At 37.2% G+C, this 25000-nt stretch overlaps 1 protein-coding gene across 1 annotated transcript; it reads right to left on the reverse strand.

The window, feature by feature from the left end:
• Window positions 1–140: 140 nt before the first annotated feature.
• LOC127642514 (plectin-like) lies at window positions 141–24728 on the reverse strand (the record flags this gene model as incomplete). The annotated part of the gene is made up of 14 exons (XM_052125145.1): window positions 24614–24728; window positions 21875–21936; window positions 14451–14465; window positions 11978–12067; window positions 10572–10607; window positions 9185–9262; window positions 8970–9062; window positions 5394–5560; window positions 2790–2905; window positions 2134–2240; window positions 1683–1802; window positions 1474–1569; window positions 1208–1335; window positions 141–234 (listed from the first exon to the last, which is right to left on the reverse strand). Coding segments are annotated over exons 1-14 (1317 nt in total), but the record flags the coding sequence as incomplete, so codon positions are not given.
• Between the last annotated feature and the right edge of the window lie 272 nt (window positions 24729–25000).

Here is a 25000-nt window from a genome sequence, read left to right on the forward strand (position 1 = left end):
ACGTACATCCTAAAACCGAAGCGAATATTTATAAATGTTGTTTGCTTATGAATGCTACAGGATTCTTTTGAGGTATTCTGTGTGTCTCAGATCTAAATTTTTACAACTAAATTTGTCTGAGGTACATGTATATATCCCACCGTCTGTAACAGTGTTTCCACCTGGTTGAGCTGCTCCTCACACACACCTGACTCCATTTGTACCTTACTGACTATTCTCTGCAAACGCTCCAACCTGCACAAACAACAAACACAGAAATCAGCAAACAAAAAAGACACACTTCACTAAATGGAAAAATGATGATGGCCCTGTAACATTCTGAATACATTGATTGGACAATGGCTAAACTAAACAATATTCACTTTTCAGAAGCATTACACATGATAGTCAATCAAGAGGTCAGCTAAATCACTTACGTCCTCCTTTGGCGTAGCAGGAACTCCAATCCATGGCTGTCATTCATAAAAGCCATAACTAATAATCGTAATAATGCTAAATCCCAGCCTGTTTAAATGTTTCCAGAATGGAAGATGCACAGAATCATATCCCCTATTCAGAATTGATGCCGTAACTGATCACTGACTCATAAAGTTCCTGCAGATCAGCAGCTCAACTATCTTGTGACAAGTCTTTCTAAAAGTGATGCCTTGTTTGCTTGAGGCACGTATAATAACATTTAATTACAAACATATGACACGTATAAATATATATATATCTTAAGTATTTGTTTGGATGGCAACACTATTTTAAAAGCTTAGAGTTAGAGAGTAATGTTAAGTTGATGCATAGATTATAACAGAGAACCAGATTCCAAAGGAAAGAATCTGACATAAAACAAAGAAATATTAAAATATTAAAACATTTTTAAATATTAAATACTAACTATATCTAAAATACCAAAAATATTTATGAAAATGAATTATGCAGAAGGTTATTGTTTAATATCTGATAATTATGTATTATTGTTGTATAATTTATCATAAAGTTGTATGCACACAAATCTGATCTAAATAAATAAGGGGATTGTAAAGAGCAATTTACAATACTTGTATTGACCAGTGGCCTTCTTATTGCAAACTTCCACCATTAAATTATTTGAAATTATTTAAATTAGTCACTGAACAAGTAAACATATAGACAAAATCTTGGACGTCAAATCAATGTTTCAGAAGCCAGTACACAGATATGAAGAGAAGCATGGTCTCACCGTTCAAACTCTGAGCGCAGCAGTTTCTCTCGCTCCAGAATGGACACATGCAGACGGCCCCACTCCTTCTCCACATCAAAGGGGTGGTAACCAGGAGGAACCTTAATCTGACCTGCCTGCACTGCACCCTGGTTCCAAACAAACCCAGGTGAAATCATTGTAAAACAAGTTCATAGGAAATTCAGTGTTATGTAAAAAAACAAAAGACTTGTACTGTATACTTGCATAAAAGGCATTTATTACTACATGTGGTGAATTTCATTTACCTCAAAAGACTTGTAAATGAGCTTGGAGCGATTTTTGTCAGTCTCCTTGGCAGGTAGTTCAGTCTCCTTGAACTTTAAAAATTGACGCCAAAGAACCTTTAGCAGAAAAAGATAAATGGACATACAACTTATCAGAAGTCAACTTTGATTGTTTTTCTACAGGACACATGCAAATATGCAAATATGCAAATATGAATTTAAGGACTGACCTCAATCTCCTCATAGCTTGAGGGGAACTTTCGTTCCTCAAACACAATGATGTGATGTCTGATCCACTGGAATAACATGGTCACCAGCTCGTAATACTCCTGCCAGCGCAACTCCAACTCCTGTACCCATAATATTCATATAATAATGTTCAAATAATCACATAATAGTACTCTATCACACAGACTGTATATACATACTTTGATTGCATATAATGCAATATCCTTATTCATCAAGAAAACTCCCACAGTATCTTTACTATGTAATAGAATAAGAAATGAACTATAGATAACACAAATTAAATAATTAACATGTCAATAGGAGAAAGTTTAGTCTGACGAGTTAAGCCCATGACGAGTTACCGCACATTAATACCTACCAACCTACCGACATTTATTTAGTCATACATTTAGTTAGATAGTTAATTTATTTATTTGGCATTTTTACACTCACGTTGGCCTTGACGCCATCCTGAACATCAGGAACTCTGGGCATCACGTCATACATAGAGGAGACATACGTGATGATGGACTTCTCATCTGGGTGTGGCACGTCTACATCTACAGAAAAACATAGAATACACATACATCAGAATATACATTACTCAACAGAAACAGAAATAAAAGAAACAATTATAGCTGGGAATGCATGCAAGACTGTTGGTTGTTAATAAATTTAACTTGTTATGCACAGGATCATTTACACTGTTACACTCACATGGACAATCATTTACAAGTTAGAGTAACTTCTGACAGTAAGATCCATTTGATACCTAAAGATCTAGAACCTATTTATTATATTAAAATGGATAAGAGAAAATCATGAAGAATCTGAAGAAGCCTTTTCTATATATTTTCTTATTTTGTGTGTTTGCGTTTTTCTTATATGTTTTTCTTGTATATGTGATCCCTCTACTGGTTAGGTGATGTAATAAAGCCCAGGTGTTGTGAACTTGAGGGATGGTCTGCTGCTTCAGTGTGCTTTGATTTCAATTTGGATTGTTTACTTTTGTTTTTTTATTTCCAATGTATTATAACATTCAAGAAGATCAAATGAAACCAAAATCAACTCAGACTTTGGAATAACAAGTCACAAAATGCATGTAGTACCTTCTGGATCGAGCAGACGAGTGACACCCATGTCTCTCTCTGCTATGCTGAAGGCCTGCTCCAGATTCTCCAGGTTGGTCTGTCTGTACACCTTATTAATGTCAATTAAATTCGGCCTAGCAAGAGACAGGAAAAAACATTTTAATAGGAGGAGACACATGGGAGTAGTTGTAGGAGGGCATTGACAGAAATGTGGACATATTGTTTTAATAGGATATTAGAAACAGTTGTATAAGGGTCCTTGTCAGTGCATGTTCTAAAAACAAACATAAAAATCTTAAATATGATACTATGAAAATACTTTCTCCTATTGCAGCTTAATATGTAAAGTAAGCCATTCGTTGGTTGATTTACCTGAAGTGTAAATACTGTGGCTCTGTGGCGCAATCAAACATTGCTTTGTTTTTTTAAGCATCGCTACCAGCCCTATAAATCAACATTGGCTCAACCAATGATGTGAGTTTACCGTGGTTCCATCTTTTTGTGGCAGATAGGGAGTGTTTGGAAAACCTGTCAAAGACTCTAATTATATTAAAAAGTATTGATTACATACTGTACATACTCATCTTTCATATGTAGGCCTTTTTCTATGTTTATAAATGTTTTACTGAAAGTAATGCTGCAAGACAAATATTTTTACAAAGAAAAAAGCCACAGGTATGACTTTTAATCTTTGGAATTTTCCTATGATCTAATTTTGACACATAGCTGTTATGCACACTGTTATAGGTAATATATTTTATTGCACATTGCCTAGCCAAACCTGGAGGCAGTGTAAACACGAGATATGTGCTAGTGACTAGGCAGGCAAAGACATGAGCATGTATTCCCATTCACAGAACTTAAAAAGCATCTTTCTTATGTGACTTAAACTCACTCCAAAGTAAGCATGGCTAAAAGCCTTTATTAGTGAAATACTACATGCACTTATAGGACCCTATAGCCTCTTATAAGCATGAAGAGCCTCATACTGCAAACACAAAAGTGCAGGAAATCAAGTATTTTTGTTGGCCTCCGATAATAATGCATGCTCTCAACCTTTTGTATTATGTAGTTTGTTATCTCATGCAAAAACAAACATTCACATATTTCTAAGTGTGGTTTAAATGTCCAAATACTTTAGACAAATTTCAATTAAATTGCAAAGCTATGATGGATGACATGGCAGAATTTCTTTGATCCCTTTGAATAATGTTTTATAATAATTTCTATTAAGCAGAAGTCAGCATAAAGCATTCATACAATTGATTGGCTCTCTGGGTGAGCAGGTAATATGGCTGCCCCCAGGGAGGCTCCATATCTGAGACGTACACCTTTCGGTAAGAGAACCTGTCTGCGCAAAGGGTTGGAGGTCTTTGCTCCATGCCCTGTTCAAGGTCTCCACTCTGGGATCCACCGCTCGAGCGACCTCCAGGGCTGATGGACCCCTGGCCTGAATCAAAAGAAGTCTCTGAAGGAACATCCTCGCACAGCATGACCACCCGGTCCGCTAGGTCACTGAATGACCCATGACTGGACGAGCTGCTACGTATCCTCTTGGAGCGGAACTTCTTCTTCAGACTAAACATTGTGATGAATGTCTGGTGGAACAGACTTATCAATCTGTTCCTTTATCGTGAATGTGATTTCCCATTTTTAGTAACATCTACAGAATTCTACATTAGAATGTTTATTTTGCGATAAGAATCACGTTCCAAACCAACGGGTAGCAGTCTTAATCCTCAGAGAAAACGTCCTCAATCTTGTGTCAATCATCAAGTTTCAAGAGCTTCAGCGAACCTCCAATGGTGTTTGTCTTTACAGTACATCAAAATAACAAGCTAATCTGTAAACTGAGTTGTTGTTTAAGTTGCGAGAGATAGCGAAGGTGAACTGCTCCTTATTTCCTCAAATCTTAGAGTTTTTGGGGTTCCTTTCAAATCAAACATGCTATGCCCTCATTTTTTGGATTCCCATTTCTTTTCTGAAGTGCCAGTTCTAGGATACTTCCAATTAAAATCCAAGTAATATTAAACAAAAGCAAATGTTTGTGTAACTGATTGGTATACATAAGAAGGCATTAACGGGTCAGTGATTCTAAAGTCATAGCATGACATATCATGTTTCTTGTTTTAGTCCAATGTGTGACTACAAAGTATGCACAAGGAGGCACTAGCAGGTCTGACAACCTGAAGAAATGGCATGACTGGTCTTGTTTCTTGTCTAAAACATCTTAGTTAAAGTCAGAAATTGGCACATAAATTAGACATGACAAGGAGTAGAAGGAGTCTGTGGTTGAAATAGTGACTGAGTAGAGCAAGCAATTTGGGACATGAACTTCAAAATGGACTTGTCTGCTACAACCCCTAGATACAAGCATTCATGCCATTTATATCTAATTTCTCAGGAGCTGTTTTCATTTCAGTCTTTATTTTACAAGATTTTGGGGGCTTTTTGCACTTTTATTGATACAAAGTATAGAACTGACAGGAAATTATGAGGAGAAGATGGGGGAATGGGATTGGGACGCGATGCAAGCTGGATTTCAATCCATTTCCCTCATGTGTAACATGGCTCAGTGTGTGTGATGTTGACCACTAGGCCAAGGTTCTGACCTCCTTTTACCTTTGTTTATGGATGATGGCGTTGAAGAGCTTGCCATCTCTCCAGCTGGTGGTGAAGTTATCGCAGCGCAGGCCCTGGTAGCCCTCTACCATGCGTTGAGACCACAAGAGCAGCTTCTCCTTGGCGGTCATATCATCTGACTGACCATTCACCTGGATGTCAGAGATCTGATATGGCAAAGAAAGGCAAAGCAATGGTCAGGAAGGAACTGCAGAATAAGGGTTTGAGCTAGCCTTTATCAAAATGTATCATAGTTCTTCAATGGTTTAACTGAAGTACTTGTAGTACGACCATAGTAACAAAATGTAAAACCACGGATGGTTCATATTTACCACGGATAAATCAATGAAACTTTGGTTTATATAAACCAACTATGGTATTTCTTATGAATTTTTGTTTTATATATATTCCTAGACCCATTTTAAAACTAAAAATGTAGTGGATTTCCTAACTCCCCTAAACAATTATTAGTTATTATTAGTATATATAGGAAAGTATAACTCAAATACCCTCACTGGTGTTGCTATGATACTATGGACAAACATTGTGGTTGACAGATCATAAGATTCATTTATAATAAGAGGTTTGTTCAATTTTTAGTGTGCGATTTTGCATGTGTATGTTCCTCTGGTGACTCATTGTCAGAAATCCCCTGTGGGTAATAACAACCCAACAGCTAAACTCGAGTTTCCTCCAATTATAAGAGTGCTGTTTTGTAGGGAAGTCTGGTCAATCTAAAACACTGAATCCTTATACTGAGGATGTACACAGTAAATCACACATCATGGAAACACATCCTCCACCCTCTCAGTCTCAGTCTAGTTTTACGAGCACCAAGAGAATAATTTATTTTTAATGCAAAATCTTTGCTATGTGAAACTATTTACACAATACACAATTGCACAACTTTCGTTTATTTCAAATAGAAAACCTATGTTGTGTTGTTATGACAGTATTTTACACAGAATAGTGGCATATGGTATGCGGCACTTGGTCTTTTTGGTCTAGTTTCTTTTGTGGTTTCTGGCTTGATACAGATGTTTCCTACATTAGAAATGCTTCTGTGAAATCACATAAAGACTGCTGAAGCAACTCCCTTGAAAATAATTACTCTTAAAAATGAAAATAGAAAGATTGAGACATTTTAATTTGGAAAGGAATCGTAAAAAGTGGTTCTAGTTCAGATACCGATTCCACTTAATGATTACAGTTTCTGAATGATTCAATTTATGATTCTTTTTGGAAATTTGAGAAGGAAAAATGTTGCAGGCTGATTCTTGTGCACGGAACAGAATAAAAGATGCTGATCATCATGACAAGGGCAAAGTTTAAGATGGCTCTGATGTATATATTGCAAATTATATTACGTGTTCAGTCAGAATCGGTGGAAGAATGCAGACATTCCAGAACCGTTAATGGAACTAAACATCATGAAAATCATTTGGTTCTGGTATTTAAAGCTGAACTGTTTAACTTTTTCTGTGGTTAAATACTATTTCTTATCCCCAGTTGGGGCGGCTGTGGCTCAGATGGTAGAGCAGGTCGGCTACTAATCGCAGGGTTGGTGGTTCGAATCCTGGCCCACACGGCTCCACATGCCGAAGTGTCCTTGGGCAAGACACTGAACCCTAAGTTGCTCCCAATGGCAGGCTAGCACCTTGCAAGGTGTGTGAATGTGAGTATGGATGGTGATTGGGACACAGTGTAAAGTGCTTTGGTAACCTCTAAGGTTAATAAAAAAGCACTATATAAGTGCAGACCATTTACCATCCCAGCTTTTTATTCAGAGTCATGTATCTGTGGCACTATAACATTTTGTTTTAAGCAACTCGTTCGATCAACAGCAGATGGGGGGGGGCATATTTAGGAAGCTTTTTTAAAAACCATTGTTTATTTTTGTAATTCCGTTTGGTGGCGCTAGTGGAGCAGACATTACACACTTCAATGGAAAAAATGGAAATGGAACTAGTTCTGAATAAGGATCAGTTCTCGATTTCCAACCCCATATTTGCACAACAAAAAAAGAAGGGTTGGTCTTATGAGTCAACAAACTGCCATGCCAGTGACTTCCTTAAGGGAAGATTTGAGTCACCAACTGAAATGGACACATTCCCAGCTTATAACTCCCCACAGGCCCAATGTGACATCAAAGGAGGCTGCTTCCGTTTAGTTTTTTGTTTTTTTGGTAAGAAACCAAATTCATGCAAAAAATTTGAGTAACTGTTTCCAGTTTCTCCATATTAAAACAAAACATTTGGCTGGCAACCCAAAGATAATATTGTCTTGGCACAGAGAACCAACCATCTGTACCAGGGACAAAAGAAAGTTCCTGTTGGTTCTCTTCATTGTTTTGTCTAACATTTTTTGTATGAATGGAAGTCAAGTTTGCGCAGAATTTAACCTGAGGCCACGTATGAAAATAAAGCAATAAACACTTATCTGTTCTGTGGGTGTTTTGTGGGTGGGCTGATCCACCTCTTGAGACTTAAAGTCATTGTCTTTTGTACAAACTGCTAAATAATTTTTATATGTACATAAATTAAACATGATCTCCATAATAATGATGCCAAATGATACAGTATCCCAAGCCACAAGTCAGCACACGTGCCTGTGTTGTTACAGAAGCAAACTGGGAGACTGTACCATGAAAAGGTGTGTAAACATCTGTCAAACAAGTGAAGCAAAATCAAAGAGAGTGTGTAAAGGCAGTGTCTCGCTAGCTAGCTTGAAACAACTCTATTTACTGTAGGTAGGGGATGACCAAAATGTTTTTGTTGAAATGTCATCCACTTCTGTCGGAGGTCTGTCACACTTGCCGATTAAGAATGGAAGATGGATGACTGGCTAAATGTCTGATTCTAACTTTTCTCTCTGATTCACTGTCATGTGAAGTTAGTTGAAATATCAACAGCTTAAAAAAATATTACTGTAATACATTGAATTAGTGACATTTGGTCAGGAGACATGCAAGAAAAAAATGAGGTTTTATTGTATATAATCACCATATTTGATTTCAGGGCTGATTACGAACTTTATCAATAATTTAATTTGAGAGTGAATAGAATTTCAGTCTGTTCATCATGCAAACTGATCGTATGGCTTCAAAACACTTGGTATACTGTATAATGCACTTGAACTACTTTTATGACATTTTGGGTGCTTCACTAAGCACTAAAGTGAGTCACTATGTACTAGAGGACAAACAGTAGTGGACTCTGCCGATACCAACAACTATGGTGGTGGAAAATGCCAATAACTAATTAATCAGTCAAATAAATTCTTAGACTTTCCTTACTATGACAGGTACAGATATTGTGGCTACACGAGTCCAAAATGAAAAAAATTCCAGATGCAGTTTATTGTTCAAACATAATCCCAATAATAACCAGAACAAAATTAAGATTTGGTGCATAACATGGGACCTTTTGCTATAAGCAAGTCCGAAACATATAGCACCACATTTTTCTTTGCATACCCTCGCTTTAACTTAGAACGCTTCATTATGTAATAAAAATAGCGAAATAAATTTATAAAAATATATAAATAAAACTATTTAAGTATTCTGTAACACCAGACCTGGAAGTGAAGGATGACTGTCCATATCAGCCCTAAGGTCAGCTTGGGGTTTCCATCCGCAATGTCGTCATTTCTGATGTTCACCAGTTTCACCTGTTGCAACATTGAGGTGTGTTTGAGGCAAGAAATGAAGCGAGAAACAACAATGCCAATGGTAGAAACCGAGGTTGAGAATATGTATAAAATTGGATTATCAGGTGTTTGGTCCACTGTACCTGTCTGTGTTTGAGGAAGTCCAGTGCGATCTGTACATTCTGTAGTTTGTGAAAGCGCATGCGGCCCTTCTCTCTGGGCTGAAAAAAAAAGTAGAGAAATCATCAGTAAGGAAGATGAGTTCTCAAAGAAATACTGCAGATGTGATCATGAGGAGAAGCCTCTTGTGTTAATTACACTAAAAGTGCACTCAGTAACATTTGTGTTTATGTTGTGAGGACACCTAGCAATCATCAGAAGTTCTCAGTCACTGTCAGCAGTGATTAATTTATTTCGCCAGTGAAAGCATCCTATTACAAAGGATTATCGAGAAAAAGCAAGTAATATTCGGCTGACCATATGATCTCAACATGACTGTGCTCATGAATGTGTGCTCAGCACCATACAGTATGTACAGTAGAATAAAGGAGCTTTCAAAAAAAATACTATTCCACTATATACTATTACTTTTAAAATGTAAGAAATTAGCAAAAGAAATTACAGCATGCAGCAAGCATAATTTCACTGCATTAACTTTAAAAACATTGACCGGATTCACAACCTAATCTACGAGCAATAGACTTAAATAGGACTGCATCATAATAGATTTTAACCTTTATAATCTAGACTATCTTTTATTTTTCTTAAGGCAAGAACCAGAGATTTTCCATCTTTATATTTATTTGTCATCTATTATCTGAATGAAACATCACCCAATACAAAGTGTGAACAAAATGCACCAGAACGCAATATGAACATGCAATGACGTTTGTCAGTCATTACAATATATAGCCAATCAAAAGCTAAAGCTCTCCTATAAGCCAGGCTCATACTGGCTTGCAGTGCATGATGTCACTTGGGCTTTCAATGGAGATGGGCAAAAAGCACCATGTCCGCAAACATGAGAAAACATAAAACAATGCATAAAATGGATCATGAATTCTAAACTAACAAAAACCACATAAATTCTGCGTAATCTGCATCTCCATGGGAATGCGGATCGCTCCTGGGGAGACATTGATTACGGTAATGGTTTTCTCACACGCTTTCACCTGTCCTCCTCTTATTGCTCTCCCTATTGGCTTTTTTTCATATGGACCATTTTTATAATGAATTCATCATGCTTTTTTGTCCTCATTGGGCTTTGACAGCAGCCCGTGGCCACTTCTTTTGTTTTCCATGGAAGAAAGTCAAGGTTTGGAATGATACAAGGGTGAGTAAATGGTAGAATTAAAATTTTTGAGTGAACTCTACATTTTGAGACTTTCTCTAACATGGGGGGAGGACAGCACCATAATCAAGCAGCATGGCAAAGGAAGTGACATCATGCACAATACAGGTCCCCTGGTATTGACACATGCCACACACCCCCGCCCCAGGGAGGCGAGAAAATTTTCAGACCCAACTCACCAACCGCGAAATCCTGACAACGTCACGCTCCCTCGGCTACCACAGCAAGAGCATCACAAGAGAGGAGGCAAAGGCAAAGGGGTCAAGGTCAGGGCAGAGATGAGCAAACAGGAAGTTGATAGGGGTGTCAAACCAGTGCAGAGTTGAAACTGAGGCAGAAAATGTAAGATTGCTAATGTCTTAAATGTGTGAGCCGAAATGCAAAAGAGAAACAGTCACAATAGAAGTGATCAGGATGGGAAGATTTGGGAAGACATTCGTTCCTACTGATACCTTACTGTATGTGGGTGTTTCTTCAACTTTGGCCACTTTTATGTCCCAGTGGATGAATGTAAGATGAAGAAGGGAAAAAAAAAACTTTTTGATAGCTTACTTTTTGATCTTTTTGTCTTGCTATCATTTCCTTGTTTATTTCAATACTTTCAAATGCCTTTTATGTGTAAATATGATTGTTTTCCTGTCCCAGACCCAGACTATCAATCTTAAAAAATCTAAATCAGTCATGAAACTATTAATTATTATATTTTAAACTATGACAATCTTAACAAAGAGCAAAATAAACATAAGTAGTATCAATATTTATTGAGTGAAAACATTTTTTATCCATTTTTACCCAAATTATGACGATGTTCCTCAGTTGTGCTGTCATTTCCACCACTACCAATAATTTCACCACTTTAAATTTTACCACAAGTAAGTTTACTTGGTAACTAAGCAGACAAAGGTTTCAATGCTTGAGATAAATTATGAGACGCATTTGAAAATATTAGTTACTGTAATTGATTGAATTTAGAATACATAAAATGCTAGCTATAAAATTAGCCTTCGTAAGGTCCACTTTTCCCCTCCAAAAAGGTGTAAAATATCATTTCCACCACATAATGCTATTAAAAACAATACATAATTTGAGATGTGGTGGAAATGTAACTGTGCTGGAAATTGTATTGTCGTTTCAGAAAATAATGAAACAATTCTCCATTAAGGCATATATAATCATTGAGAGTGAAAATTGTGTTTTAAGAGTGTTTATTTCTAGCTCACAGTGTCATAAGTGTCCATAGTTAAAAAAGCACCCATGTGTGGTTTAAGCAACTGGTCATACAGATCTGAATGTCAACCGTCAACATAAACTTAAATGCATGCAAAACAAATCTGTGAAAATTCTAAAAATATCCAATCAAATGTAGATTAAAAGGGTAACTACAAATAAACACATGAAATAACAAGGTCAAAGAAGCAAGAGGATTCAATAAAAGAAGGGGGTTTATGTTAAGGAAGCAGACCCAGGTTGAGAAACAGCCTTGCAGAAGCAGAATATCAGTTTGATGTTGGTAAGGTTTGGTAATGAGTTTAAACAGGAATTGTGGATTGAACATCTGACCCCAGATCAGCACTGACACACTTACCAGTGTCTCTCCAGACAACACCTCCAGCAGTGAGATGAGGTTGTGTCCATCTCTGAGATCTTCATACAGGTCTGTGATGTGTCGCTGGGCCTGAAAAATAAATCAGAATATTAATGATGAACATGAATTTTATGTCTTCAATCCACCCTCTTTTCTTCTTTTTCATGCACAAAGTGTAGCAAAAAGGCCCTAACTTATAAGCACTAAGACTATAAACGGAACATACTGTAGAAGCCACAACTATTAAGGAAAGTATGAGTGAAGGTCATATGGACAGACCTTTCTCATGCAGAAATGTCCACGCTCAGAGCTCTCAATATGATAGTTCAGTTAATAGCATTTATAGAAACATTCCTTAAAGTACACTGCAGCTTACTCTGGCTAGCCTTGTCATTCATAACCTTTACACAAATAAATATGTAATAGTTACACATTTTATGAAAATCAGGGAGAGCCCAGCAAACTTCGGAGGAACACATGTATAAGAGGGCTGGCCATTTGTACATGGATCAATAATTGCTGCTTTGTTAATAATCAAGTAGCAAAGCTAATTTACGTATTCAAATTTAAGTGAGAGTCGCCTCTGAAGAACAAAGAACAATGCAAATTAAAGACTTATCCATAGTAAGTCATATCTGCAAAATACTAAAAGCCTCCTGCTGTTGTGAAAATTCATAGAGACACAATATTACAGTGGGTGCATAAACATCACATTGCACCTTTAAATCAATAGAAAGGCTACCTACACTGTAAAAAATGTCTGTAATTGTAACAGTAAAATACTGTAAAACTGCTACAGAAATAAAATGTTAATTGATTAACAAATATTAACAGTAAAATATACAATAAAATGTTTTAATATATTTTAAAAGACAATAAAGTTGTTTTTTACAAAAAAAGCTGTAAAAATAAAATTTTTTAGATGTAAAAAGTAAGATTCTCCAGTATAATTCATGGTAAAATTTTACATTATGTTTAACAAGATAGTACATGTACTTTTTACAGTAAATTATTGTTAAAATTACAGTAAAAAACGTAATCGGGCATTCCCAGAATTCCATTTGTGACACATTACATTTCATTATATTTTATGTGAATAGTTATATTTCATCTTATTTTTAATAGCAGTTACGTACACTGGGTTGTTCTGTTTTATATTTGATGTAATTTAGTTAATGTTTACTGCATTATATCAATTTCACATGTGCTACCCTGATGTTGTTAAGTGTTTGTGTGAGTGACACTGAGAGCTGTCTCTCTACATGTTTATTGGTCATTCCTCTTGGAACAGCCACTATTGATGAACTTCATGTCATCATGTGCCCTTCTGTATTACTATGATGATTAACAAATACCTTGTGAAGTAAAAAACAGATCTTTACAGTTTCAGAAGGCTAATATCAAGTTTATGATTTTTTTTTTTTTACTGTAAATGTAACAATGCTTTAAAAAAAATATATATATATATATATTTTAAAATAAATAAATAAATAAATATATATATATATATATATATATATATATATATATATATATATATATATATATATATATATATATATATATATATATATATATATTTTTTTTTTTTTTTTTACAGTGCCAGTGTGTAAATTACAAGCATTTTCAAATGTAAAATGTTCAGGTTGTTCTGTAAAGTGGTTTACATTTTTACTGTATTTTTTACAGAATTATTCTGGCAGTTTTACTTGTTTTTGTAAAAACGACAGAATTTGTTTTACAGTGTAGTGTTTCTTAAATCAAGGATTTCAATAATTTGAGGATACTGTTGTGCATTTAACAGCCAGCAAGATTGAATTACTGTACATGATACTGTATTAACTGTAACATAAATCAAATTAGGTAATACTTTACAATAAGGTTCCATTTGTCAACATTAGTTAACATGAACTTACAATGATCAGTAATTAAAATTAATAAATGTTGTAAAAGTTATGTCAATTTCAACATATACTAATACATTTTTAAATCAAAATTTGTGTAACATTAGTTAATGCACTATGATCTAACATGAACTAATACTGAACAATTGTACATTTATTAATAACAAAGATTAATAAATGCTGTAAACAAAATATTGTTAATTGTTTGTTCATGATACCCTATGTATAAACTAATGTTAACCAATGGAACCTTATTGTAAAGTGATACCGAAAATAACGTGTAAAATTCCTTCACACTCATTCTGTATGGAGCAGTGAGCGCTACAGAAGCAGTAGAAGCAGTGAGCATACAGTGAGCATTAAAGGAGACAAGAGGGAAACAAGTACAGTGTGGCAGCATAGGTAGAAAGCATATGAGAAATTGCATTTCATGCAAGAAAAGACAGAAGTTCACTCAGCACTCTGAGGAGAGGGTACATGTTAGTTCTAGGAAGCAAGGGTACACGTGAAACCCATTCACGTAATAAAACTAGTCAATCTGCAAATGTGTGATCACAGACACAACCTACCTCTGCCTTCCAGTGCTGACAGAGAAGGATGGAGGAAAGGATGAGAAATGAAGAGATAAAAAAGAGAAAGAATTGGAACAGATGGGAAATACAATGAGAAGTGTGCAGTATGCTAGAAAAGACATTAAGGAAAACAGAGAGTGAGAGAGAACGGTGAAATAACACTGATGACAGTACAGACTGAAGCAAATAGAGATGTTGGTGTAAATTAGGGCTTATTGAAATAGATTTGCAGATTTGATTCGATTCCTTTTCACAAGCTCTCAATTTGATTCAATTCCGATTTCAATTCAATAACGATTCATATGGGTATATTTCAGTTATAACGTCCCCTTTGCTTACCATTGAAAGAAATTCTCTCAGCTAATGCTGTTAATTTTACAGGCAGGGATGGACTGGTAATCTGGCATTTTCTCGGTGGGCCGCCGCACTTTGGGGCCGTCCAGGGACAGACTGACCATCGGGAGAACCGAGCGGGCCAGTGGGTCGGCCGCAAAATTGTCTGAATGGGTCACGATAAGGTAAAATGAGCTGCGTTATGCAGAACTGACCACAAAGCAATGCAGAAAAGGACCGCAAACCCCCTCCCGCTCAACTTTTGGATTTTTTCCGATTTCTCTTCCCAGTCCAGCCCTGTATACAGGGAACCATCTGACTAGGTACATTACGAAATTATAAATTTGACTAATTATATTTTATTTGCTTTTCATCATTTTGGTCACATTTTATATATTTTTTAAAAGAACAAATAATAATTTAATTAAGAATTTCATTAATAGCTTTTCTAGGCACTCAAAGCGCTTTACAGAGTATAGGGAGAATCTCCTCAAACAACACTAGTGTGCAGCATCCACAGGATGATACAATGGCAGCTATGGTGCGCCAGTACGCTCACCACACACCAGCTATTGATGGAGAGGAGAGGAAAGTGATGTAGCCAATTCAGGAATGGGGATTATTAGGAGGATATGATAGGTAAGGGCCAATGGGGGAATTTGGCCAGGACACCAGGGTAAACCCCTACTCTTTACCAGAAATGCCTTGAGTTTTCTAATGACCACAGAGAGAAAGCACCGCAGTTTAACGTCTCATATAACCCCTCTTCCAGCAGAAACCTTAGTTTTCCCCAGGAGGTCTCCCATCCCGGTACTGGCCAGGCTCAACCCTGCTTAGCTTTAGCTTAGCTTTCAGGCAAGAGCTGCATCCATGAATTCAATCAATAAAAAAATATATTATATTTCATATATTATTTTTTGTTCCATGTTTATTTGCATAATTTGTACTATTTTCAAGAATTTATATTGATTTGTTGAACAACTGGTACGGCCTCTTTAACAAAAACTGCATTTCTGTATAGAGCATATAAATGAGGGCATATTAACAATAGAGGACTTGTTGTTTTTGATCAGCTGAATATAGAGGATAGAAAGGGTATTAAAGGAAACATTATTCAATGACAAATGAGTTGTGTGGATCTCGTCTTTGGACTCGCATTAGACCGAACAACTTTTACTCTCAACACGCAGTGAAAGGATCTTGCTTCTGAATAGTCCACTACTATACTACTCAATTATTGGTGAGTAAAATGTAAACCTTTACCAGTCAGTTGCCAAATATATACATTTTAGGGTTGCACATCTTTTCATTGTAGTGGAGGGTTGTGCATAGATTAAAAGTTTGATCTAGAGATTTAAGAATCAATATTGAGATCGTTCAAATGAAGATTGCGATGCATTGGAAAATCTATATTTTTACCCCCAATTAGAGTAAATATTTGATTACTGTTTTATGTTTTGTTTCTTTTACTTTGATGAACAAATGAAGCCTTTTACATTAGTGTCAAACTGTATTTTTATAGAAACGTAAACACTGCAGACAGAAGGAGTGTTAAGGAAAACCCGTTTGAAAGCAATCATTATTTTCTCAATTCCGTTTGGTGACAGTGGTGCAAAAGTTATACACTTTGGCTTTTAAAAGGCTGATGTGGTTTACAGGTTTATAATGTGGGTATATATTTCAAAAGTTTCAATCATTAAAAAAAGATCTGTCAAATATGCCTTTATTTATGTGGTTCCTATTTTGATAACCGAACATTGCTTCTCTAAACCATCCTAATGGTCTTTATGGACCTTTCATTGGAAGATCTTAATGTTGAGCCTTTTTCAGGCTATTCTGTCTGCAAGTATTTTCAAATAAGACAGAGCACATTTTTTTAATGTAATTCAAAGCAGCACAAGCCAATATTAAGTCTGAAATAGAACATCACTAGCACATCATGAAGAAACCACTAGTTTGGAAACTCAATCTTAATAAATAATTTTTTTAATCTTTACAATCTGTCATTCTGTGGGCCAACACTTTTGGTGGCATCCAGGTTTCCATCTCATACCACTGCATCCAGATGAGAAGGATTTCCTTACAGCAGACTAACAACCCACAGCAAAGCCTCTGAGTAACTGGATCTGAACTGCAAGGAATAAACCCAATCCCTCCTCAGAGGAAGGAAAATGAGGCTAAGGCTGCCCTCTGGAAACTTAAGTAACACTTAAAATGCATGATGTCATTGCATTAGATACAAAATATGAAACTATGGTAGGGCCGAGGGTGGGGCCGGGTCGTGATTCTACACACACGGTCCATAATCAGGCTAATCAAGCCTCCGAGAGGGATAAAGGCCGACTGCGGAAGATGGTGCGGGAGAGAGAGATCGTTTACGGACATGTCCATCATGTGTGTGTTTGTCTTTTGTTTAAGTTCATCATTAAAACTATTATTTATATTGTCAAGCCTGTTCTCGCCTCCTCCTTTCCATTGAACTGCATTACACTGGTGCCGAAATCCGGGAAGGAGGAGGGACACGCCGTAGTAGAGTTCTCGCCACTACCGTCCACCCCAATGGAGCAGCCGTGGCCATCTGCCGGGGAGACGAGGAGCCCAGCCGCCTGGAAGCGGAAAAACGGCCGCCGACCGCGAGGGAAGAAGGGGCTCCTAACCGACTGCCTGGAATGGTCAGGGCCGCCAGGGGCGGAGGAGTCCCCTACCTGCCGCTGAAACGCGGTGGGGTCTGAGACCGCTGACCGCAAGCGGGGAGGGGCTCGCTGCCGACCGCCTGGAGCTGAAGAACCGCTGCCAGGGGCGGGGGAGACCCCTTCCATTCCACGAGAACGCGGCGGGTGTTCCGTCTGCCAGGGGCTGGAGGACTGCCTCCGATCCGCCCGGGGAGGCGCGGCTGTCGTCCGTTGGAGGGTGGAGGAGTGGCCGAGGAACAAGCTACGCCGTATCGGAGAACTGGCGAGTAAGGGTTTTTTCTTTTTTTTCATCTCTCTCTCCTCTCTCTCTCTCACTGCCGCTCCACGTTGGCCTTTTCCCTTTCATTTAAATTTTACAGTGTTTTTGGGGGGTTACTACACTGTTACAGGAAGTACCCCCCACATTTTTATTATTTCTGTTTCCCTCCCGTTGTCCCCTCCCTCATCCAGGTAGACGGGGATGACCTGCCGGCAGACGGGGCGAAAGGCACGCCCCTCCCCAGGGAAAGAGGGGGTTGTACGTCATGCCGGGGGCTTCCCAGCCAGCGAGAATGAGGGAGGAATGTGGCAGGGCGGAGCCGGGTCATGATTCTACACACCCAGTCCCTTATCAGGCTAATCAAGCCTCCGAGAGGGATAAAGGCCGACTGCGGAAGATGGTGCGGGGAGAGAGATCGTCTACGAACATGTCCGTCATGTGTGTCTGTTTGTCTTTTTGTTTAAGTTAATCATTAAAATATTATTTATGTCGTCAAGCCGGTTCTCGCCTCCTCCTTTCCATTGAACTGCTTTACAGAAACCAAGTGGCATCAAATGTTTCTAGAACTTTCTCACTAACTTTAGTCCCTTTCCCCCAGGATTATTACTTTTCTTTGCCTTTGCACCTAACAAACTATAGTTCCTCTGAGCTGTTTTTGGGGGCTTTTTAGCTCCCACTCTGCAGTAGATACTAAGGGGGCATATAGGGACTGTGGGAGACTGTGGGAGGTGCTGCAGCCAGTGCTTGGTCAAAAACCTGTGACGCGCAACGCATTGAGAAAGGAGAGAAGTCCACAGCCACCATTGTAAACAACTAGCTGCTAGCATGCTACTCAGAGGATTTTACAATTCCCTAAACAGAAATAAAATAAAACCATGTTTTCATTCAGCTGCACTGTTTGTACTGTGTGACTATGCAGAAAATAAAGTGATTTTTGGGTTACAACATCAAATAAATAATCAGATGTTTATCGAGAGTGGGTAACTGAACTATCCAACACTAAACTTTCATGAAATATAGTTTACATGAGGGAAGTATTGCGTGCCTGTTACTGTGTGGTAACCAGGCTTGGGGAGTAACGGATTACTTGTAATGGTGTTAAGTAATAAGGATAGAAATATTAGGTAACTGTAGTACATTACAGTTACATTAAAAACCATCGTAATCAGATTAGTTACATTATTGAAAAATTTTTGATTTCTGTCAGGATTACAAGTTTTAATTTCTGAAAAAGAATTCCATGGCCCTCATCATTTGGCGGGAGCAGGAATAGCTGTCAATAATGACACGATTTGCGCATCATTGCTGGTACGGCATAAAAATCCTCTGGTTAGCATGGTTGCAAATGCAAACTGTACTACATTAGCCAGGAGGTTCTGTATGTTGTTCCGTTCTGATTCGCTTGGCTATGCTTAGAAAAATTTTGTTTGGTGACGCTCATTTTCTGTTTTCTTGGTAGGGTGCGGAGTACATGTTTCTTTTCCTTAGATATAATAACAGCTACAACAATACTCATAATATCACTCAAACATGTTCTGTTTGCATTCAAGGCATAATTGAAAGTTTTAGAGATCATATTGATTTTATCTTGACTTTATTTACATATGTGCCCATGTGGTAATCCAAATGTAAGAAAAAATTATTCTGATAACATTACTTTCATATTGCTGTAATTGGATAACATTAATGATTCAATTTATTGTTAAGTAATCAGTAAAATGTAAAGGATTACATAAAAAAGTAACCCTCCCAACCCTGGTGGTAACTTGCATCAAGACATATTTTTATGTCAATGAGTGAGTATTTCAGTACAGTAATTTTTGTTGAATCATAAAAGCCTTTATTGTAAAATATTGTGTTGATAAATAGGTTTATAGTGCTTTCAACATGTTGTCCACTAAATTTAGCACATGCTGCCTGGTAGTCTGACCACACGTCTCATCTCTCACTGCGGCTGCAGCAGCAGGAAGCTCCACATAAACAGCTCTCGCGCCCAGTTAACTGTAACATGAAGACACAGACTGCTTCCGATAATGGGAAAATGCTACCTTCGGGGGCTGAGGTAGGATAAAATAAGTTGCTTTTTAATCTGTTCAGAGACCAAGTTCCTTTCGTTTAAACCATTAACTGATTGGGCATCTGCTTACGTTTTCAGATGCAGCCAAAGCTCATGTAAAACCGCCCTAACAAAAGTGTAACACTCAGATCCCGGCGTCCTCCGTCGGTGTTACTTATTTCGGTTTTGTTGATTTTGTTGTTGTTGTTGTTTATATTGAATATATATTTATATTGTTCCAAACTTGTCAGAAGAAAAATTGGTGATACTAGATTACATCACTATGGTGGTAATTTTTGGCAATGTGAATGCAACAGGGGAAAAGTCTCCTCTGGAGTTCCGTTCCTCGTAAGAGTTCTCATCTAGAAAGTAACACAAGGAAAACTACAGGACAGTAGGTGGGAAAGGGCCTTTTACTTACTTAACTTTTTTAGCCATTTTTTTAAACAATTACTTTAATCAAACTGGTGTCAAGGTCATTATTAATGGATGTATCAATGTCACAAAGGTGTCCCAGCAGAATAACACAGGTGTAGTTCATCACATTAACTATTAACATGTTCCAATGACATTTGTCCACCAGACAGTGTCTAAATAGTTTTATCTTAATTTCGAAGAGTACAAGTATTGTATTATTATTTTAAAAGCTAATGAGCTTGTTTCAGGGCAATATTTAAGATCTTAAAAACATTAAACTCACATCAGTCTTTGTATCTACAGTGCCTTGTCAGGACCCCAACACAAAGCTGCACTTATTACACAGCTACTAAATATATAAATAAAATAAATGGACATGAAATATTGATTTGCATTGAAATTATGTGAGAAGAAAGAAATTGCTGAACAGCTGATTTGCACCTTCAGTTTGCATCAGATTTCTGGTGGTGTTTATTTTGCGCAAATGACTGTCTGACTGCTCATTATCTAGCTGAATGCAAGTCTACGTGACAAATAAATAAATAAATGGATATGAAACTTTTTTTTTTAAATTTTCAAATCGCAACTGCTTCTGGAAGCAATGCAGGACTGTGGGCGCCTATAGCGCAGCTGTGAAATTCAAGCAGTACCAATGACACTATCCGTTTCTTTGGTGATATAAAATTAGACCAGATGTTGATGACTCATCCCCACACTCATTTAATGAAGGACACACACACTCATAAATAAACAAATGGAACCTTTATGCACTGGGTGTGTACAGGAGGATTATTCAACGATCATGATCTCCACAGCAGTAGCAATTACACACACAGTCGTCATATGTTTTCACATAAAGAATAGATAATAAAATGAAACTTGATGCAGCTATGCATTCTGCAGAACTGATGCGCATTTTTACAACTCACTCGCTCTCATTCTCGTTCTCTCTCTCTGTCTCTTTCAACACACACCAGTTGCAATGATAGACATGCAATAATAGACAAATAACAAAATGCTCTGTTAGTTTTAGGACTTACTTAGAGTTTCCAAGCAAGCACCTATCATCAGAGTCATTTGTAGTTAACGTACCAATTATCTTCTAAACAATTTCTTGAGTTATTCAGTTCAATGTTCAATCATTATCAATACATTATGCTAGTGAATTTATGTTGTGACCAGTGGTCAAGAGCAAAACTGAGATATTTAAGATATAGTATGGGATGCACCAAAATGCTCTCTGCTACAATTCACTTTCATATCAATTGTTTCCTATGAACCAAGTCATTATTTGATTAAAGCATGCTTTGGTAAATATTTTGAAAGGCAAAAAAGAAACAGAAAAATGTGTTAGTGACTTAAAATGCCTCCTATAAGCTAATACATTTTAATCAGTTAAGGAAAATATTGGCAAATGTCCCTAAACTTCAAATGCATGGGTTTATTAAGTTACACAATTAATGTGTGACAGATGTGTTTATGACATGTCAAGGATGTCGGTTTTTTTTTTTTGGTCTATAGAGTCAGTCACATAAATCTAATGTGCATAACTCATGTGGTCAGTACTGTGAATATGTGATTGCTAAAGGTAATTAGAGTAATTGTATACGTTGTATACTTGTGCGTTAAATTATTTTCTGTCACTATGGATGGAGTGCAATACCTTTAGCAGATGCTTGTTCACCCATTTTGTGAAGGTCTTTTTCTGTACTCTATCCCGTTCATCTGTAAAACACAGAAAGACAAGTAAAACTAATTGTCAGTCACACAGATCAAATAACAGAAGAACTGAAAAACATTTTGCACTTATTTTGACACATGGACATAGAATGGTTCTCTTTTCTTTGGTAATAATGCACGCTTATTACCTTCTGCGGTTTTGCGTGGAGATTATTTTAGAGAAGCAAAGGCTTAATTTTATGCATTTCAATATGAATTTCTGACATGCACCTCATTTATGATCTCTCATTGCAGAATGCCAAGTCAAAGACTTTCTAAAATCTTACTACCAAAAAGCTGAACGTGCTGAGTAAATCTGAAAGACACCTCAGCATGTTAGAAAGTAAATAAGTGGTTGAGATCAGCTAAACACAAAGAAAATATTCCATTGGTGAAAGTGAACTGAGAGGATGAACCTTCTTTAGATCCAATCTTACTGCTTTTTGTTAATGAATGTGTTCACTAATTTCATTTGTTTCACTTTTACCTTCATCCTGAATTACCGTCATCAAGATCATCATATTTTTAGCATATCATATTATTATATGCATTTTTATTCTGAAAGAAATCAATGGTAAATTCATTATTTTAAGTGTTTAAAACCACCACCTGAATCTTTTATTTCACAATAATTGTTTGCAATGATTCATGACTAATATAAGAAAGTGACTCCAATTCTGAAAAATGGCACTTCCCCATTTTTAGACATCAGAACAAACTTTTGATGAGACTGAACTCAACATTTGCTCTTATGAAAGAAATACAAGGATTCAGGAGAATTCACGTGGATCTGTAGTTTAAGGATGAGCGCAAATGCAAATCTGATATTTAGAAAAGAACAGAGGAAGCACATCTGCTCTCAGTCACAAGATAAAGCACTGAAGATGATATTTCTGGAAGATAACAACAACAAGAACGACAGAAAATGAACAGTATTTGTGAAATCTCCTCATTCTCCACAGTTAAGCTTGTGATAAGGTCTCTAGGGTTTTCCAGCTTTCACAACAAAGTCATCAAAACATGAGATAAAATAATGCAGATAGGCTAAACTGTAACAAAACAACTGCATTGCACTGGATGCATGTTGTTTTTCTGTTGCCATGGTGACTACGCCGGTTGGCATTTCTATACCACTTCCTGTTTCAGCAAATGATTGTGCTACCATTAAAACCAATTCCTTTTAAAGACATAGATCAGTCCAATACTAAACAATAAATATTTGACTTGTCAACCACTGAGTAATTTTATATCTTACATAAACCATCAGTATTACAGGATATTATACAACTTAAAATGTGTAGGGAATTAATGTTATCAATTTGTTAACATGTGGAGACATGAAACGGCAAGACACAGGTGGTGTGTTGTAGCGCAATCATGGACATCTGTGCTGTTCTTAGTCAGGATTGTTTACAGACAAAGTCTGTGATCTGACCTGAGAACAGCACATTCTGTGCTCTTCCTAGTTCATGTGTGACAAAATTAAAGGTGGAATGGGTCAAAGGTCAGAACAGGCATTTAAAAATCAACACCATTTTAGAGCCTTATAATGGAAAAGTTAAGCCATTGATCCTATCAGTAAATCTTGAGGTGACAGTGTCATTAAAGCTTAGTAAATGTGCCATGCCATAGAAACTACGATAATGAAAAACATAAGATCAGAAGGAAAGGTATATGTTTTAAGAGGCACTGCAGCTTAGATTTTGCACTCATGAAGTTGAAAGCATATCTAGAGGGAATGGAGTTTTACTATATGGAGTAATATGGGCTGCAAGCAATTCTTTTTTTTTTTCTCCTCCCCTTTTCACCCCAAATTGGAAAGCCCAATTCACAATGCGCTCTAAGTCCTTGTGGTGGCGTAGTTGGCGTGGAGGACGAATCTCAGTTGCCTCCACATCTGAGACTGTCAATCCGTGCATATTATTACGTGGCTTTTTGAGGGTGTTACCGCGGAGACATAGTGCATGTGGAGGCTTCACGCTATTCTCCGTGGCATCCATGCACAACTCGTCACACACCCCACCGAGAACAAACCACATTATAGCAACCACAAGGAGGTTACCCCATGTGACTCTACCCTCCCTAGCAATTGGGCCAATTTGGTTGCTTGGGAGACCTCACAACTCCAGGGGTGGTAGTCAGTGTCTTTACTCGCTGAGCTACCCAGGCCCCCCCGGCTGCAAGCAATTCTTGAGATGTCAACATAAATTATAGTTCAGAATAAATAATAAGTTATAGTTCAGATAATAAGTTAAGTTATATCCAAGCAGGACCACAAAACAGAATCCCCTCATTTGGATCACTAAAAACTTAATTTCCAAATGCAACTTCCATTTGACATCTTACAGTATTCTTTCATCATTAGTTGGTAGGATTTCAAGTATATTAAAATTTTCCACTGACAGTCCAATTGTAATGCAGTATGATAGAACATAGGCTCTTTGTTCAGATGTTACATTTGTCAAACAGATATAAATAAAAAATACATAGTGTTAGGGGCCAAAATGCTACAGTATTAGCACATTTTAAATGAATATCGAACAATAAACTGATCAAACATTGTAGAAAGCTGAGATGTACATAAAACAAAAAAGAGGTAAAAGCATCCTATTCTATACTACAAGTAGTTTGAATAAAATGTATTAGTATATAAGTACAGAAGTATTAAGAAGTTCAGCTGTACCTTTCCTTTCATCCATGGCCCTGAGCATCCCCTGGTAATGATTTTCTTCTGTGAAGACCAAGTCACTGCCCACACTGTCAGAAGAGTATGTTCTGTTACCTTGATTTAAAGCCATTCCTGCACTTTTGTTCTAGCTTTAGATCCAAAGCACACTTTTTAACAATCTCTTTTAACCTGAATGCTTTCTTTCAGCCCGGTCCACTGAGTCTGAAAGCAGATCAGATGACACATGCAGACAAGTGGGTGTGTTCCGAGCCCGCTCTCTTTCTTCCCTCCCTTTCTCACTTTTCTTCCCCTCTCGTTATGTTCCTCTCTCTACATCACTTCCTTCTTTTTACACACTTCTCACTAAATACCTGTCTGTAGGCTATAAATTCAAAGACTTTG

Source organism: Xyrauchen texanus, unplaced genomic scaffold, assembly GCF_025860055.1.
Source record: "Xyrauchen texanus isolate HMW12.3.18 unplaced genomic scaffold, RBS_HiC_50CHRs HiC_scaffold_668, whole genome shotgun sequence".
NCBI classification, from domain to species: Eukaryota; Metazoa; Chordata; class Actinopteri; order Cypriniformes; family Catostomidae; genus Xyrauchen; species Xyrauchen texanus.